Source organism: Balearica regulorum, chromosome 1 (assembly GCF_011004875.1).
Source record: "Balearica regulorum gibbericeps isolate bBalReg1 chromosome 1, bBalReg1.pri, whole genome shotgun sequence".
Lineage (NCBI taxonomy): Eukaryota > Metazoa > Chordata > Aves > Gruiformes > Gruidae > Balearica > Balearica regulorum.
Window position 1 is genome coordinate 68,540,844 of NC_046184.1, and position 18,347 is coordinate 68,559,190.

At 35.9% G+C, this 18,347-nt stretch overlaps 2 protein-coding genes across 8 annotated transcripts in view; one reads left to right on the plus strand and one right to left on the minus strand.

Annotated features, from left to right (window-relative positions):
- Positions 1-18,347, minus strand: part of DCP1B (decapping mRNA 1B) — a 54,358-nt gene that overhangs the window by 33,066 nt on the left and 2,945 nt on the right. For both annotated transcript variants that reach the window (XR_012836150.1, XM_075756918.1), the window contains exon 3: positions 17,271-17,398. Coding sequence is in view for 1 of the 2 variants with exons in the window: in XM_075756918.1 (XP_075613033.1) it covers positions 17,271-17,398 (128 nt within the window). In the remaining variant the exon portion in view is untranslated. The remainder of the gene's footprint in view (positions 1-17,270; positions 17,399-18,347) is intronic.
- The window catches only part of CACNA1C (calcium voltage-gated channel subunit alpha1 C), a 487,179-nt gene continuing 476,156 nt past the window's right edge, over positions 7,325-18,347 (plus strand). For 3 of the 6 annotated variants that reach the window (XM_075756869.1, XM_075756832.1, XM_075756860.1), the window contains exon 1: positions 7,326-7,762. In XM_075756869.1, coding sequence (XP_075612984.1) covers positions 7,633-7,762 — 130 coding nt within the window. In that variant the 5' untranslated portion in view covers positions 7,326-7,632. Of the gene's footprint in view, positions 7,763-18,347 lie in introns of all 6 variants that reach the window. The other 3 variants (XM_075756850.1, XM_075756879.1, XM_075756906.1) reach the window with 2 other exon arrangements.

Sequence of the window (18,347 nt, forward strand, 5' to 3'; positions counted from 1 at the left end):
TTAGATTTTTGTCTTCTAGACAGACGTTTCCATTATCAAAGTTTTGGGTTCAGTGTACCTGCAACACATTATTTTTAAGCTATTGCTCTCCAGACTGCATGCAGTTTTTAACCTTGGTAAAAGTAAATAGAGAAATATCATAACTACTGACTAGAGACTCCCCTGTAACTGTTTTATGCTTGCTGGTATTAAAAATAAATAAAATTAGTCTTCAATTTTCACATTCTATTCTTGATATTATGCTTCTTCAGGTACTTTACTCCCAACGTATTGCCTAGACTCTTGCTCCTGACTATGTAAATTCACACTTGGCTATATGTAAATCCACACTTGGCTATATTAAAATAGCGTTTCTCTACACACACTTTATAAGGTAGCTAGACCCCTTTATGTTGGTCATCTTTTCTCTTTGCTATCTACCATTCATGTAATGTTTGACTATTCAGAAAACTACCAATGCTTGCATTTCTTTTTCTAGTACTTTTTAGAATATTGCAGCCCCCATTTTGCAGGACCTACTAAAAAAGAACCAAAGTAGGCTATATCCACAATAATAATTTCTAATCTATGAGTTTATTAATTTAATTGAAGCATGCCATGTTGATTTTGTGCTCTTCTACTCCAATGCAAATGTGATCCCTTTCTCCGTGATTCCATCTTTACAATTACAATACAAGCACACGATGTTCCTTCTACTTTGCTCAGGCTCAAGTAGTGAAGGAGACTTGCCTGTTGAAGCTCTACATCCTGCTCCAGGGGATAAAGCAAGAGAGGACTGCAACAAAGGAAAGAAGATATAAAAAACCTGCAGCTAAGGCAGCTGCACACTATCTTGGAAAGCTAAATTCCATCTCTGACGCTGTCCCAGAGATATTATGCAATGATACGCAAGTTGTGAAATGTCATCTTAAGTGGCTGTCACTGATTGTGTATGTTTCCTTTCCCAGTGTTTGATTTGAGGTCCTAGACCTCGGTGTTAAGATTTGAGCACATGACCTGCAAAAACACCACCTACTTATAATGACAACCGAAGTCTGTAAGAAGTGTTTTTGAACATATGAATGATAAATATATTGGAGAAATTAGGCTCGAGTAATTTAAAGTCAGATGCTCTGCATTTAATTGATCTCTGTAATTGCAACTACTCTGCCCTAGGATTTATAAAATAGGAAGAATAATACCTCTAATCTGAGCAAGGTACAACAGTTCAGCTTATTTACAAGTTATCAGCTATTATACTGATGAGTATCACAGAAAACAACAAGTAAAAAGCAAATAGCTCTTTCCCTAATGCAGAAATTCAGTGGTATACAAAAAGGCAAGAAGCCCACATATCCGTAATAAGGAAAAACCAGAATATTGAGTAGCTGCTCTTTACACGAATGCCACAGACTATCTGATAACTGAAACAAATTCCTTATTGCAAATGACAACGATCACATCAATTAAAATTCCTTCAGCAAAACAGATATTGCACAAGCAACCTTAATGTTGGTATTTGCTAGTTTAGGAGCCTTAAAGTTCTTTCAAACACAACATTTTGCTTAGCTATTTAGTATTTAAAAACAAAACATTAGGAAAAAAATTAATTCCATGCTATTATACCATATTGATAGCACTGTGGCTCATCAACAGGACTAGACCTTTTAGATCTACATTGTGTAAAGCAACACAATATAAAACATATACAAACCAAATGTATTTGTTTACAAATAATGGCAATTCAGCTTAGATATACCTTGTTATTTCTGGAAGTTTTTAGAGGGGAACCAAAATTTTTATGATGTCCCAGGAACAAAAATGCCAAGAAACTGAAGCACGGTAACAGTTTTTCAAACAACAAAAATCTGTATTTTGATATGAGCTTAACTTAAATTCCTAAAAAGCTGCTGAAAAAACCCCACCTGTTAAATCATCAGATGGTTGTTCTATCATTTAAAGGTTGATAAAGCTCCTGATCCACTTACTTGGGGAACTTTTAATATGGACAGGGAAAAGGATGCCTTGGTATTTCCATTATTTCAAATTTTTAAAACAGTATATATGAACAAGCAAGGAAAAAAAAGTCAGTTATTAAAAGGAAAAGAATCCTGCTCAGAGACATCTTAATGCAAACTGATCATCACACATGGAGACTGAAAAAGCTGTTTTTCAGCTTGACCAGTCAAATTCAAGTGAGGAGAAAACTGTTCAAGCAACTTTGTTATTTTGGGGTGGCTTTTTTTTTTTTTTAAAACAAGAAAATATACAACAACAAAACCCCCCCAAAAATGCAAAAGCCCCTCAAAACCCCTTTCCCCAAAAGCAGATGGTTTGAGAGTGCGCAATGATTGGCAACAATACTGAAGTCAAGAATATGTTCCTCAATACCATCTGTTTAATTGTGCCTTAAAAATCAACACAAGAAACAGTTTTTTATTAATAGGATGGACACTGAAATATCCCTGCTATCTTCTACCAGTCATGACAGTTGGGTGACCGATTTGTAGACTTCCAGATAGAGCCAGCAAATATTTCCAATTTCATGAGGCAAAAAAGGCACACTCAGAGATGATGGATTGTTTATTAAATCATATCTGTGGCTCTACTGTGACAGTCTAACTGCAGGTAGATTTTTAATCAAAATTTATCAGAAATTCTTTACAAAAAAACCCATCAACTCTGTAGCAGACATAAATATGATTAGCTCACTAGAATGCCCCTTAAATAGCCTCAAAACTAAAGTTATGTTAGTATTGTAGGAAACTTTAAAGCCCATTGATCCATTTATTTCCATAAAGCCCATCAGATTTAAAAGCCCATCAACAGGTTCTTTACTTTTTGGAAAAGAGCCCAAAGGCACACTGAAATTGCAAGATTTCCCTTAAAATTGCATTCTGTTGATGCTACAAGAAATTTTTAGTCACGACTCAGGAATATCATCTATGTTTTGATCCATCTGGCTTAGTGCAGTTATTTTTCTCCCCCCACCACTGGTTTTCCAGTCATATCCCCTGCCATTGCATCATCAGTTCCAAATAATTTTTAAATCATGATGACGCGTGACACTGAAATTAAGGCAGGAAGTCTGTAGATGCCAGACTATCAATTGCTTAAATAACAAGTTATTCTTAATAAATCCTTTATTGTTCTTATTTATAAGCTGTTCTTAAATAACAAGTGGTTCTCATTACTATTTCACAATAGATGTCCGAAATGTCCACATCAAACTGGAGCTCCACTGACTTTTGTAATGGAAATGATTAAACAGTCTCACTCAAGGAGTGTAAAAGCTAATTGAAGAGCTATTAAGATAAACAAATGGTGGGTGAAAGCACTGTTCCATTTTTGATACAGAAAAATGATAGACACTGACTTTAGAAAGGTAAATTAAGAAGTCTGCAGCAAGACTAAAAACTAAATCCAAACACCCTAAGTCAACAAAAGCATCCTTCCTGTGGAAAGAAAAAAAATCTATCAGAGAATGGCTCAGTGGAAAAGAAACATAACTTCTCAACATCTGAAACTATTACTTGTATTAGCTTACCAGTTCTCTATATTCTCTGCTAACTTTCTACAGCAAACCATGCATGAAACGTCTTCAATGCACTGAAATGAAGCCAAGTCCTCATCAACAGGAATCATCTGAACATAATGCAAAAATGCCATTACACAAATCTAGGCTAAATATGTATCTGTAACTTCTATTATCAGAAAAGCTTATGCTAACATAACATTATCACAAGTGGAAGAGGTTAAATTAGAAACCATGCTCTTTTCTTGATTCTGTGCACATCACATCATGCCTAGTAGCTAAAAGCAACGAGAACTCTTCTCAGTCAAGGAGAACGAGACAACGCTGCCTTTCCAATCTGGAGGAAAAAAAAAAAGTTTGCTTTTATTTTAAAGAATAGGAAGGAGAGCTGCCTTCACCTTCTCAACTTCCAGCCTTTGTATCTCCATCCTGCCTTCCACTAGGACAAATAGCAGCAGTTTCTGTTATCTTCCTTGTGGAGCATCCAGGCTTCTAGTTCTGTGGGGAACAAGCCTGCTGTACTCTATGTGACATACATGGTTGGTAGAAGAATCATCAGGATTCAAACATCATGGTTTTTATTTATAATTTAGTCAAATCTAAGAATATGTTCCCAAAGATTTTTAAAGCACATCTCTGAATTACCTGCCAAAGGTCACAGTAAATCTCTAATTCCAGAGCTATAGTCAAGTTCAAGGTCAAGTTTGTTTCCACACTCTACCAATGCCATTTTTTTTTCCCAGTAAAATAGAAAAGAAAGAAAAAAAGAACAAAGAATATTTTAACCTCAAATAGGTGGTCAACAGCATGCTATTTTATGTTATTTTTTCCTATAATCAGTCTGATGAGCTGTCACCCCAAATGGTTTAACTCCCACAAAATTATGAACTTCAAAACAGGCTTCACAAGGAAAATAAGAAACCTTAACTATAGATGATGTTTCTAATTCTGACTGTTGTGATCTCATCTCTTATTTCTTCATTGCATACCTTCAGCTCCTAAGTAATGGAAATACACTTGCAGATCTGGACTAAGTTGTTAACCTGCAAAACAAGTGTCTAAGTTGCTTGTATATATACACTTGTTCTTGTAACAAGTAACGCCTAAGAAATACTGTAAGATTAACAGAATTTAAAAAAAACCAACTTTGTATTTTTCCATTTGTATACTCTGTACATGCCACCATTTTGGAAGCAGACAATTTCTTCACTTTTCCTACACTATCTCTATTTCTGAAATGGTTAGAAAAAGAATTTTAAAATCCACATAGAAATAGGCAAAGGTAAAGTCAGCTAGTCTTCCTGAAGTGTCAAATGTTTAGTTCATATTTAGAGCATATCTTACATGTTTGCTTTTATTGATTTGCCACAGCCTGTTAACATGTTATATACAACACATTAAAAAGTTCTTCTCTACTACTCTGTAGCTATTCCTTCTCTTAAAGTCAGCTGTTACATTGCCTTCAGTAACATCTGCTTATCAGTTGGAGCAGTCATTGAAAATTTTTAAGAACGTATGATTTTTAGCGATACAATACAATTTCACAAGCACAGGAAGGACTTTCACTGTTCTGACATAATGACGGGCAAAGAGTAAGAGGTTTACTCCGGTTGTGAGTAGGCTCACACTGTGCTCACAAGCTAAATTTTAGTAGGTGGCTGCACCTTGGGCCCTTTATTATTCACATGTGACCACTGCGTTTTTACATGCTTGAAAACTGAAGAATCATTAAATTTGATCTTACACTTTAAACATTTTTATTAATACTTCATTTTACAACCTACTTTTTTCTTGTGAAAGTTGCAATTTAGTAATTTCTTTCATGAATATACAAATACCACCTCTTTGAACTACCTTATTGCTTTTTTGATTGCTGTAATTCTTTTTTAATATATTTGTATATCTTTTAAAAATTTATTTTAACTATTGAAGGTAGTGTTCAGATTACTATGAACATTAACAGTTTAGTGACTTTTATACCTTCTTGCACACAAGACATTTTGTGTGGGTATACGTATGGAGGGTGAAACCGAATGTACTCCTGAGATCAAGTTTGTCACCACGAAAATGCAATTTGAGCAGTAAGCATTGCCTTATTTTAAACTTGTAATCCAACAGAAAAACACATTTATCAAATTCATTTTATATTAGCAGCTAGACATTTCACAACAGCAGCACTGGGAGGTACCCTGCAATTTTTAATCCTTGAATCTAGAATAAAGATACATTTCAATTCAAATAAGAATTTGTAATTTTGCATTGGGTGATTTTCATTACAGCAATTGTATTATTTTCACACAGAAAGTAAAAGTGCATATTTCATTTTGCTTCAGAAGTTAGCAGTATTTCACTAGTTCATGCAAAATTCTTTAGGAATAAAACATATCAGTAATCATCTTCTGCTTCCTCAGTCTCTCCTCTCCTTCTACTTTTAACTCTCTTAGTGCAAATTTGAATCTCTGCTTTGTTTTCTGTTTGAAAGGGGGATGTACAAAGTATTCATGTGAGAGAAACCAGAATAAAAACAGAAGAGAGATGACAAAAAAAATAGAAGCAAAGCACTGCAGGAAGGCATATGATACCTTACATAAAAATCCAATGTTATTTCTCCTTTTCTAATTATTATGAAATACATGAACCTCTTCAGTGGGAGATGCTACACGTTCCCGTGTAGAGGATTTAACACTGTATATGTCGTTAAGCAAATAATGCTGAAATTTCACAGAAAGGCAGTTTGTTTGACAGAGACAAAAGAATTGGTGGGGCTCATCAAACTGAAAGTCCATATCCTGTCTAAGACAATGACCAGCACCAGATGATTCACAGGAAGAATCTTCCTAGTCCCTTTATTTTTGACTTCTGACCTGAAGCATGTGTCTTACATCGCTTACATTTTTTTTCCCTGGCTACAGGACCTCTGGTTGTTTTTATTCATATAAATAATAACTCTGCTCTGCAAAAGGATTACTGAAACAGGCTCCAAAAGACCTAGGAGTATGTATGTCCAAAATAATGAAGCTAGCAGGTAAAATTCACTTTTTTTTAAAAAAGACTGATTGTAAGCAATACATTATGATATGAAGACTTTATATCTTATTAAATTTTATTAAAGCAAGCTCTGCATTGCAAAACCAACAACTGGGCTGCAGCCGCAACCATTAAAGCATGGCAGATAGCAAATACAAAGCCCATTGCTGGTACTAGTTTGTACGCCAGTTAAAGAGAAAAAAGCAACACTGCATTTGCAGCCTTAGTGGAATTCCACTGGAACAGTTGCCCTGTGTTTCCGTATAGAACACATTCCTTGTCCTTTAAAGGGTATGCCATCTTATACTTGAGAAGGGTTTCTTTCTTTTTTCCTCCTGTAATTGAAAAGTATTGTTTACTGCCGATTTAAGGCTTGTTTTGACGAAGAGAGAGCTGATGAGGCACTCAAGAGCTTGTATTAAATCAATACTAGACAGAAGCAAGCAGCTTGTATATGCACTGTGGGATACACTTGCTCACATATTTATCTTCCATGTTTTGAGAGAAGGTTACAAATATTTTTATATATATATACACACACTTATAAAAGAGTGCGAGTGAGCAAGCTCACATTCCAGGAGAAGTTTTCTAGCTATGTCAGGAGTGAAGTCCACCCCCTACTAGACAAACCTATTTTTTTCAAACACAAGAGGATATTATCAGAGAAGTCCGTGCTGATATACAGAAACCAGAGATCGTCATGGCTCGGTGAGGTGATGAGCTGACGGGTGGATGGCGCCCATTATCTTCACTTCTCAATCCAAGTTTTCCTGAAAAACCAGAGGGGGAGGAGAAGGCTCCCACTGAGCATAAGGCACAAGGGACAAGAAAAGGATTAGGAGCGAAGAGCAAGGAAAGGAAGGATAACGAAAGAAATATTGCAAAGGTTTCAAAGAGCTGGAAAATAGTTTCTAGATTAAAAGACCAAGTTGTCAGTAGTTTAAAGCAACATTCAGGTTTTAACTTCTGTACAAGGCTATTACATAAAATAACTCTAAAGTAAGAAACAACTGATCAAAAGGAATTTACCTTTACTATATAGAAAAAACATACTCAGGTTCAGCTGTTTCAACGCTCCTTGGAATTTTAAAATGTTTCAAGCCTTTGTTCGGCAAGCATATCACCCGCTACCCAGCCACCAGCCAGGGGAACCTGAAACGAAGTATAAGGGGAAGCTGGTGCATGAAACTCAGCTCAACTGCTTCTACATCAAACCTGGAGGTAAGACAGCATTACCCAGTTGTGTGCACGCAAACTGTACTGGTATCTACCTGCTGCAATAAGTATTCCCCTTCTATTTATAGAGACGCTTCTACTTAATGTATGAAACTACACTAATAACTTATAGTAATAGTTGGGGATAATGTACTGTGAAGTCCTGTATGTGTGATCACACTACCACAGGATTTAGATAATTCAGGTAATTCTCAAATCTGTGGAGTTAAGTAGATGGACGGCTTCGCTTGGTAATATATTGTCTTTTGAATATCTAATGAACATTGCTTTCCCACTTCCACTTTGACACAAGAGCAAAAAAAAAAGGCAGAAAAAAAAAGGAAGAAAAAGGTTTCTTTTATAGACAAAGATGCTAAGTTTAAAACATACAAAAGCTTGAAAGATTAAATGCATACGTGTGCATGCGAAGGGACTAATCTGAGAAGGGGATTATGCGAGAGACTTCTAAAAAGCAACTACCTCTGCAGTATTTTCATTTGCAGAAGAAATATGTAGGCATTCATATACATATTTACACTGATCAGGAAACATCTACCATTTTATGCTATACAAGGAGGTGTGTATGAAGTAGAGGGTATACAGGTAGTCACATGAAAATAACCTCTTTAAAAAAATTATCTGTTCCAACTTGAACTCTTGAGCTTTACTGCATCATATGCCTATCTTATCTTGAAAAGATGTCCGGAATTCCCAGTGCTGGCAGTACACTCTCAGCAGTAAACGTCCAGACAAGCTAATATGTTGCTTATATGCTAACATCCATAAATGGGAAACAAAGACTGTGTCTAGCAGATATACACAGCATTAAACTCCTTCCATTCTATCCAGAATCTCATCCACAACTACATGATGCTTGATACATGCTTTTATTCTATTCCACCTACTTTTCCTACCAATTTGTTTGCCCAGGCACGGACAGAGTTCCACCATACACAAAGTAATTACCAGCCATCAAAAAACTACATAGCTTTGTTATCTTAGCTCCTTAGCCTGTTTCTTCTCACATGACATATAGTTTCTCTGACTTTCAGATTGGACTCCTTCATTCCACATCACTGAAAACCTATGTTAGGTTATACTTTTTTCCTTACTTTTTTTTTTTTTTTAACCACCTTCATCACACAACAGAAACTCATCATTAGAGCAAAAAGATGGCTGCAGTCATCACAGTTACAGTTGCAAAACCTGCTACCATTATAAAGCCACTTTACAAAGGCAAAGTATTCTAAATTGTTTGCTTTGCTCAAACAGCAAACTGGTACCAAATCCTCAGGTTAGGCAGGGTGAGGAAGAAATAACAAAAATATCCCTTTAGAAAAGTCTGAATAGAAATATCTGTACTGAGTTGCGCAAGGTGGCAAGGAATGTGGTTTTACTCATCATAACTTGTATCTTAATCTTAAGGCCTTCACAACTGACGTGTACAATTTCCACTGAAAAACATGGAATAAAAAGGCAGCCTTGGAAAAAAATAACTTTAAAAATACTTACTAGTACAAACAATTTTGCTTTAACAACAACAAACAAAAGGGGTATTACAGTTATTACAGTTCCTCCTTCATTTTAGTTTTTGGTTGTTTTGGTTTTTTTTTCATTTGAACCCTAAAAACCTAAATCACAGAACTATATTTACTCTCTACAATAAGCACAAAAAAATCCCAAACACCCTAAAGCAGAATCAACTAATATCTGCTAATCCTAGAATCACATTAATAATTCAGTTTGGTTGGGGCCTCTGCAGGTCATTTAGTCCAGCCTTCGGCTCAAAACTAGCTTCAGTAAGATAAAGAGTTGGGAAAAGAAGAAATTGTGATCAACTACAAGTTACCACAGAAATTGGTATTCTATTGCACTTTTTCAGTCAATTTATTTTTATATTAATTTGCATATATGCATACTTCTTTACAAAAAATTATCCTGTCCCTTTTACTACGCTAAAAATCCACTCCTACATCCACAGACTCAGAGTTTAGTTACGGATTTCAAAGACAGGCATATTGGGTTGTATACTCTAGAACAGGCAAGCCAACTAAACACTAAACAGCAAGATCATGATTCCTTATCTTAAAAATCACCTGCCTTGAGCCAGAACTGCTGCATGTCCATCCACACCCGACTGCAAAGGAGTGTTTAGTTATGCCATCAAGTTACCATGCTATTTTTATATCTCAACAGGCAAGCATTAAAGATTTTTAGGCATCCTTGAAAATTAATGGCACAAAATCAAATATATAAATGTATATAGTTTATGTTTTTATGTATAAAAATGTAAATCAATATCTACACCATCTCCAAGGGGCAATTAATTATTTTACTTGACATTCTGAAGCAATTTTTACCATCTTCAAAGCACAAAACAATTAGAAGATTGAAGTATAGAATACAAAGGGAAGAACTACATGGGAAATGTAGTAGGAAATTAGTAATGCTTTTACATATGCTTTTATAAACTGGTCTAAGAACAGGTAATTTCTGAGTACATACAAGGAAGTCACTAAATTGAGCACTAGACAGCATCTCACATGAAACAAAAAAATTATCATCACTATGCATCTGATAAGCAAGTTTCTTCCTGCTCATTTGCTTCTCTCAAGAAAATATGCACATGACAAACTATAAAATAGTTAAGTTGGACACAAACTGTAAAACAGCCTTCGGAAAAAAAAATGCATGCAACGTGACAAAGCTCATTCTGAATGAAAGTCAACCTTAATTTTCTGGGTTTAGAATCAACTCTTACTACAACATAAATGTATTTGCAGTATGTATATTTTCCTTTAGAATTTAAAAAAGGCAAATAATATTTATGCTTAACAGTGTTAGCATTCCAACGCTCTTGGCAAAACTGAGGTTTCGCTTTAAGGTCAGTAACATCCAGTGAAGACAATTGTGACCTCTGCTGCTGTTTCTGTCTTGCTGGATGCATGATGAATTTTTATAATGCTGATCAAAGGAGAGAAGGTGGAATTGGAAGAAGGAGGAGCAATTTGTTTATTTCTCCAAGACAAAAATGTCTCCCAAGGGCAGAACCTCAGGTAAACCACAAGCATTTGTATTCTAAACAAATGGCAGTGGTTGGTCCAGGCAGGCTTTAAAAAAAAAAAAAAAAAAAAAAGCTTTAGCCAAATCTGTTTAGCAAACAGGCTGAGAGCAACATTCCTCTAACAAGGGCAAGACCCTTCTGCCAAAATTACTTTGAATTTCTACAGTTTGAGCTTTCATTTTTCAAACACTTTTGTTCCAAATTGACAAACATTTTTCAAAGAGTTTTAAACTACAGAAATATTTTCATCAATAAAACATGCAGATTCGAGCAGGCCAGAACAGTAATTTTGCAATCAAACTTAACCTCAAAAAAATTGTTTTTAAGTTATTCAGCTGAGACAAAAATGTTGTGTTTTGCTTAATGACGCGGTAACAGAAAGCTATGTAACATTTCTGAATCAGCAGATCACTGAATTATGAGAAAAAGAATACAAATTAAATGAAGTTAAAAACATTTAAAGGTATTTGTTTCAAAATTCGAAAAGACCAAGGAGCGTTTGGAGAACAATCAATTGAATACACATTTCAATTTACTGTGTTCATCTTCTCGGGTTTTTTTTTTTTGGCTATTGGACCAGATACTGTGCGTTGGCAGGTAGGAGGCTGATAAATAAGGCTCTCCATTTTAAACTGATGTTTTTACTGAAACCAAAAACCAAACAGAAACTGGTATTACTTTATAAAAACAAAGCCTGTAGTATCTATTTTGCCTGTCTCAATGGAAACAATTAAGTAGTTGTTTATGGTCAATATGCAGAAGACTGAATCTAAATATATATACAAAGTAAATTTAAACACCAAAAGCTGGTTTCATTCTCAAATAAACACACATTTCAGAAAAAAGAGATTTAAAATATTGAATTATAGAATATATAATGTAGTGTAGACTAAGAACATATTTCAGGGTAAAAAGGACACGATAGTATCCAAAAAAGACTGGGTTTATGCCATATTAATTTTACATGTCACTCAAATTCTATTACTGTTGTCTCCCGCTTTCCCTTCGGAAGTAACCTTCTAATAGCCTTCAAAGCAAGATGTTATTTACAAGGGAAATGCTACTTGCAGGGTCAATGGGTCTTCAGAAATGCCTACAGAAGAGGGGCACTTGTTATCCATTTAAGTATTTTTTTAAACAGGATATATTGACTTAGAAGGATGAACTGAAATGAGCCACCATCAGTCTCCAAGAACATGAGTTGTTCTATTTGAGAGGGCTCTAGGATGCTATAAAATAGAGTTTAAGAATGAAAAATAATAGTTTGAGAAAAATATACATCATTATCTTTTCCTAAACATTTTATAATCACTTGTCCCCAAGCATATATTTGGAAAAATTTTCATACGTAAATAATTATGACCTTCGGGGGGGAAATAAAAATGACAAACAAACCCCAAAACTTATGCTGTTTCTTTGGACAGCTGGCAAACTTGCATCTCTCTCCCATCCCATCTTATCTACTGGACATCTTTGCAGTGTGGGAATCTGGGAGAAAATACTAAATTTTCAGGGTTCAGATAAACATATGGTGGCAGGTTAAACTGGACAACTCAAACCAGTATGAGGCTATGTACGTATCACAGGTGTCTAGACAGTTTTACCAAGACCAGGCATGTCTGGTCCGCTTTTGTACCACTTCCTGAACCCCTACAAAAACTCAAATTCTGTAGAATATACCACATCTGACCAGGAAGCTTCACTCAGTTTCAAGCCTAGGAGACGACATAATCAAAGGCCTTGCTACAAATGCAGCACAGAAATGAAAAGCAACTTCTGTGCCCAAACAGGTATAGAATATTTGTTGATCTGTCACACAGTTTCTTTCTCCAATTGCTATAGCACAAAAGCACCCCATTAATCTGTATCATATCATCGTCATAATTAGCATACTAACTACTGTAAGGTAGGATCTTGTATTTTTTCCCTGGCAGCTGAAATGCTTAAGGTGAAGCTAGTTTTAAGATACGCAACTTAATATTCACCAAATTCTCTGTGTCCTGTAAACATGAAAAACAGTAATCAGTGACGAAACGATAAATCAGTCAACTCAACAAATAATTCACTGACCCAGCATACACCCATATATACCTGGTACAATATACAGTTGGGAATAGTTGAAAGTAAACTATTATATAGCTGATCAGTGATAGAAGGAGAAAATGAAGTTATTTTAACCAATAATTTACAGTTATGCATTTTTTCTGAACTATCTCATATTAATCAGCATCAAGTCTAAAGCAACAAGCTCTAAACATTGGTTTTCACAATAAATATCATCAAAGATTAAGGAAGAAAATAGTAATTATGTAGTTAAGATTACTCAAATGTAGAACCCAGGAAGTTTTTTTAAAGCCCTTAAAATCGTTAGATGATCTAAACAAAACCAGCACTACCGTATTGCTCTCAGAAAGAAAGCGTCTAAAATTGCAGTTAACTACACAAGTTTAAAGGTCACATTGAAAATGTCTACTAGATCCATAAACCTTCTGTTTCTTGGTGGACAAGGACTTCTGCTGGCATTCAGAAATGTAATTTGAGCTTCCCTCCCAGCTTTGAAATGAATAACCCTAGCTGTAGTCTAACAGATTTCCCAAACTAAACTTTTCTGTGAAATAGTGGATCAGTGCAAACATTAACCGGCATGGATCCCAAATCCAGCCTGAAAAGTCCTGGGATTAGACTGTAGGTGTTTGCAACACAGTGTTTAGACAGTATTTCAACTTTAGATGACCAAGACCATATGGAACAATAGAAGAAATATGAAAACCAATAAAATAAAAAGTAAGATCAAAATATTCCTTTTCTTTTAAGTATTCATAAAACTTGTATTTATTGTGTATAATTTTGGAAAGCTTTTGTGTATAATTTTGGAAAGCTTCTTCTATTGTAATCATATATTGGATGCAAAGCAATCTTTATATAAAGTGATAGCAGTAACATGACAAAATGTTGGCGGACTTGTCCAGTAGCATCTTTTGCTGCCAAGAGCATTTATTTTAGACTGTGTGATACAACAAGCCATAGATACTCTGCTGGACGGAAATGAAGTTAGTTTCAACAAACATTCAGAATATTGGAAGAAACAAAACAATAGGCAGGACTTCTTTATTCCTCCAAATGCTTGCCTTTGTATTTTTCTGAAATTGACATTGTCACAGAACCCAGATGTAAGTCCTGTTATTTGGGAAAGCAACTATACCTATTAGAAAAACAGAGGAAACTCTGCTAGTTTTGTAATATCTAATAAGAAGATATATATGAAAAATAGAGTAAGAAGTAACCAAGTCAAACAAAAGGTTAGAAAAAGATAACTTGCTTCCAGATCCTGTTAAGTATTACTGCCAAACTGTCCACTGTTTTGCCAAGTAAATAGCTATTACTGAGTACTCCTTGTTAGTATCTGGAAGCAGAAGATAAAAATAATATAAGGTTAGGGCCTAAAAAAAAAGTTTTGGATTAAAAATCTATTTAATAAGGAAGAAGCCTGAAGCCTTAGTTTTGCAAAAATTATAAAGACAAGTTGTATAATAAAGCAAAACACAAGGAAAATATTCATATAGAAAATTCAAGATGGATATTCAGAATTGGGTTTGGATGAAACCCAATGAAAACAGGTATTTAATGTTGAGGAGGTTCTTTTATGTAGCAAAGGCTTTGAAATACATAGTAAGGAAGAAAAAGCTAGAGGTATCTGCATCTCAGTGGAGAAATCACCATGTGAACAATCTGTAGGGGCCTAAAGAAAACCTGGAAAAGTCAAATGAGTTGGTAAATAACTTTTCTTCTGCGGGTCTGTAATACTAGTTTGTTCTGGAAACATAGGTGTTTCCATGAAAATCTGAGAAAACAACAGTTTTTCCTTTGAAGTACCAAGACTTTCAGTTTTCTTGAAGAACTAATGATTAAGCCTTTGTAAGAGTATTTTAGGAAGACAACTAACTAGGGGTAACATACCCCTACACCTGGAACACATCTGATACTAACTGAAATCCTAAACTAGTGGATTTTTTTAGCAAAGCAAACATGTATCTTCTCTCAGACAACAAAATTCTCAAATAACAGATCTGGATTTTCCCACGGTTAGATTGAACAGCTAACCATGGTAAAAATCAGACCCACAGACCCAGGCTGAAGATGACCTTGGAAAACTGGGAGTACGCTGGCTGGGGATGATCTTATTTCTTTTTTCATGGTTGCACTCAAGGGAATGATACAGTAGAGTGCCACGAGGTCAAAAAGCTATCAGGTCTTGTGGCTGAGAGATCCTAAACTGAAAGTAAGATGGTTTTACTTTCACATTGCCTCTGGCAAACTGTTAGTGTAAGTGTTGTGGGTTAACCTCAGCAGGCAGCTCAGCCCCACACAGTCGCTCACTCCCTCCCCTCAGTGGGATGGGGAGAAAATCAGAAGGGCAAAAGTAAGAAAACTCGTGGGTTGAGAGTAAAGACAGTTTAATAGGTAAAGCCATGCATGCAAGCACAGTAAAATAAGGAATTCATTTATTATTTTCCATCCGCAGGCAGGTATTTAGCCATTGCCAGGAAAGCAAGGCTCCATCATGTGTAATGGTTACTTGGGAAGACAAGTGCGGTAATTCCAAACATACCCCCTTCCTCCTCCTTCCACCAGCTTTTGCTGCTGAGCACAACATCATATGGTCTGGAGTATCCCTTTAGTCAGTTGGGGTCAGCTGTCCCAGCTGCATCCCCTCCTAAATTCTTGTGCACCCCCAGTCTGCTCACTGGCAGGGCAGTGTGAGAAACAGAGAAAGCCCTGATGCTGTGCAAACACAGTTCAGCAGTAACTACCCTAAAAGAACCATTGCCTAGACAGAAGAACCCAGAAGTGTTCTGCATTTTGCTGTTGCACAATTAGCCAAAACGCCCAGACAAGTTACTTGAACGCAGTCCCACTGCTCAGAAGCACATGTTGGTACTTACATTTGAGATCCTGGAAATCTAAAATTCTGACGTCTCTTAGTGAACAAACAGCTCACATTCCCTAAAACTCCCAATTTTTCTCCCAATAAAAAACCCAAACAAATCACAGTTTACATGTAGTAATCAGACTAAAGACTGTCTTACTTCATGTCAGCATAGAGTTATGACTAATTACTTTTTATACCAATTGTCTCCAAAAAAACCAAAAAATTAATAGATCAGATTTCAAAAGGTAGATATTAGTATACACACACATAAACTCCTAATGGAATTTCAAAATGAGACAAAAAGGATTACATATACATAGGAAAGACTCTTCAAAATCAGACTGGATAAACAGGTCTCATGGTACTTAATTAATCTTATGGTATTGATATCTAGTCTAGTCTAGGTTAGCCTGGAGACATCTGCATTTCTTTTCAGGTTCTCTAGGAATTTCAATTCTTTGTCAGCCTACCAAATACTCTCAAAAATAAGTTTCATTTAGGTTATTTAAAATGTTATTTCCCTATTGTTTCTACCACATAGTGTATGTGAACAATAGGATTCCCTCTTGATATACTAACTCCAAATTAGTTTATGAAGTAAAAAGGTCTAGCAGATTATCACAAACTGGGCTACTTTGTATGCCACGAATTTCCTCTGCTTTTACTTCATCCAGAGGGAACACTTCTGCATCACAGTTTACATAAAACATTTTTGTAATCTGCTTTTACACATCAAGCACAAAGTAGAGATCACACTACAGCTCTGCTTCCAAGTACAGATATAAACTGTATATTTATAACTGCTCATTCTCATATAATTGCACATTCTAACAGTCGGTATGTATATTTGCATGTAAAAGTACAGCTTTCTCATGTCTCTTCCACTCATTTCTGAGTTTGCTTGAGAGCTGCTAATTCTTGTATAAAGATAATCATGCAAGATAAAGACAGAGCCCAAAGTATAACTTCGTCTTTCATCAAGGTTTAAATTGGGCTCAACACTATGTTGTCAAGAGTTACCCCTAGTAGTCAAGAAGTAACCTGCCTTCCAACTTGCTCTAAGGACAGTATTTTGGAGCTGGAGCAGAAGACAGGGTTTCAATTGGCTGCATTTGTCTATTTTTATGCAGAAAACCAAGACTACAAATATTACTCCACCATAGATCTGCTTTATGGTGAGACTTCCCAACACTAAGCAGGGTACATTCAGAACACACACAGTATCTCTCTATGCCCATCACATGCACACGAACATAAGTGTCTCCTATTTATCAGTTAAACGAAGAGATTACTGTTAAGCACATTCTAATACTTTCTTTAGAAGAGTGGCATTTTAGGAAGCACTGAATGCTCTTTCAGCACGTCAAAAAGCAAAATATATCCCTTCAATTGTAACTGTTAATCAGCTAGTTTCAGCCTTTGAAAGCTGCAGGGTAATCATTTGAACTGCCTTAACCAAGAACAGACTCTGAAGAGGAGCTGACTTTTTCAGTATTTAACCCAACATATCACATACTTACGTCTGGCATTTCTGTACAGTAGAAAAGGGTCCTGCAGTTGGAAATCGAGGTCTTTAGTAATAGGTTCTGTTCGATTGTCCATGCTCAGTCTGTTCATAATTGTGAAACCATGCCTTGGAGAAGCCGATCTGAAAATTATCAAGTCACATCAAGTCAAGGAAAAAAAGAAGTTACTAGAATTTCTTTGTTATACAGTTCTCCAAAACTGTTGTGGGTTTTTTTTGGTGGGTTTTTTATTATTTCTAAGAGATGCTACTACTGAGAGATCTAATTTTGTTGCCAAGGAAATAACAATTGACTCTTGCAGTGTATAGTGCAATCCTTCTACTTATGTCAAAACTCTACATTATGTATGAGAAATAACAGAAACACCATTGGTCTCACAATAGCTACAGAGAGCATGCCACATCTGCGATACTACCATTTAAGGTTCAATGATTTAGTCACAGCATAGTCTTATCTGCATGTCCAGTTTTCACTTCAAGTTATAAGGCCTACAACTTCTAAACAGGCAAGATGTTCTAAAATGCCACGTTGTCCCAGACCATCAGTATCACATTATCAAACCACCACCATCTACCCTATAGTTTCTCGCTGGAGTAGAAAACATCAATTAGAACGATTCAGTCATGGGCCAGAGCAAGTATATCTTTTAACACTCAGGTTAACAATTGCAGGTAGTAACAGTCATCCCAGATAGGATTTTCCATACCGTCTAAAGCATAAGAACAAAACTGAGGGTGGTGAGACACTGGAACGGGTTGCCCAGAGCAGCTGTGGATGCCCCATCATTGGAAGTGTTCAAGGTCAGGCTGGATGGGGCTTTGAGCAACCTGGTGTAGTGAAAGATGTCCCTGCCCATGGCAGGGGGGTTAGACTAGATGATCTTTAAAGGTCCCTTCCAACTCAAACCATACTATGATTTTATGACTAAACCATTATCCTCATTCATAGGGGTTACACTTCAAGTCACTTAGATAATTTTTTTTATTGTGAGCTGTTAAACCTCTCACTATCCTGACCGGAGATACTACTTTCAAACTAAGTGTGACAACAAAGGAAAAGATGATGGCTAAA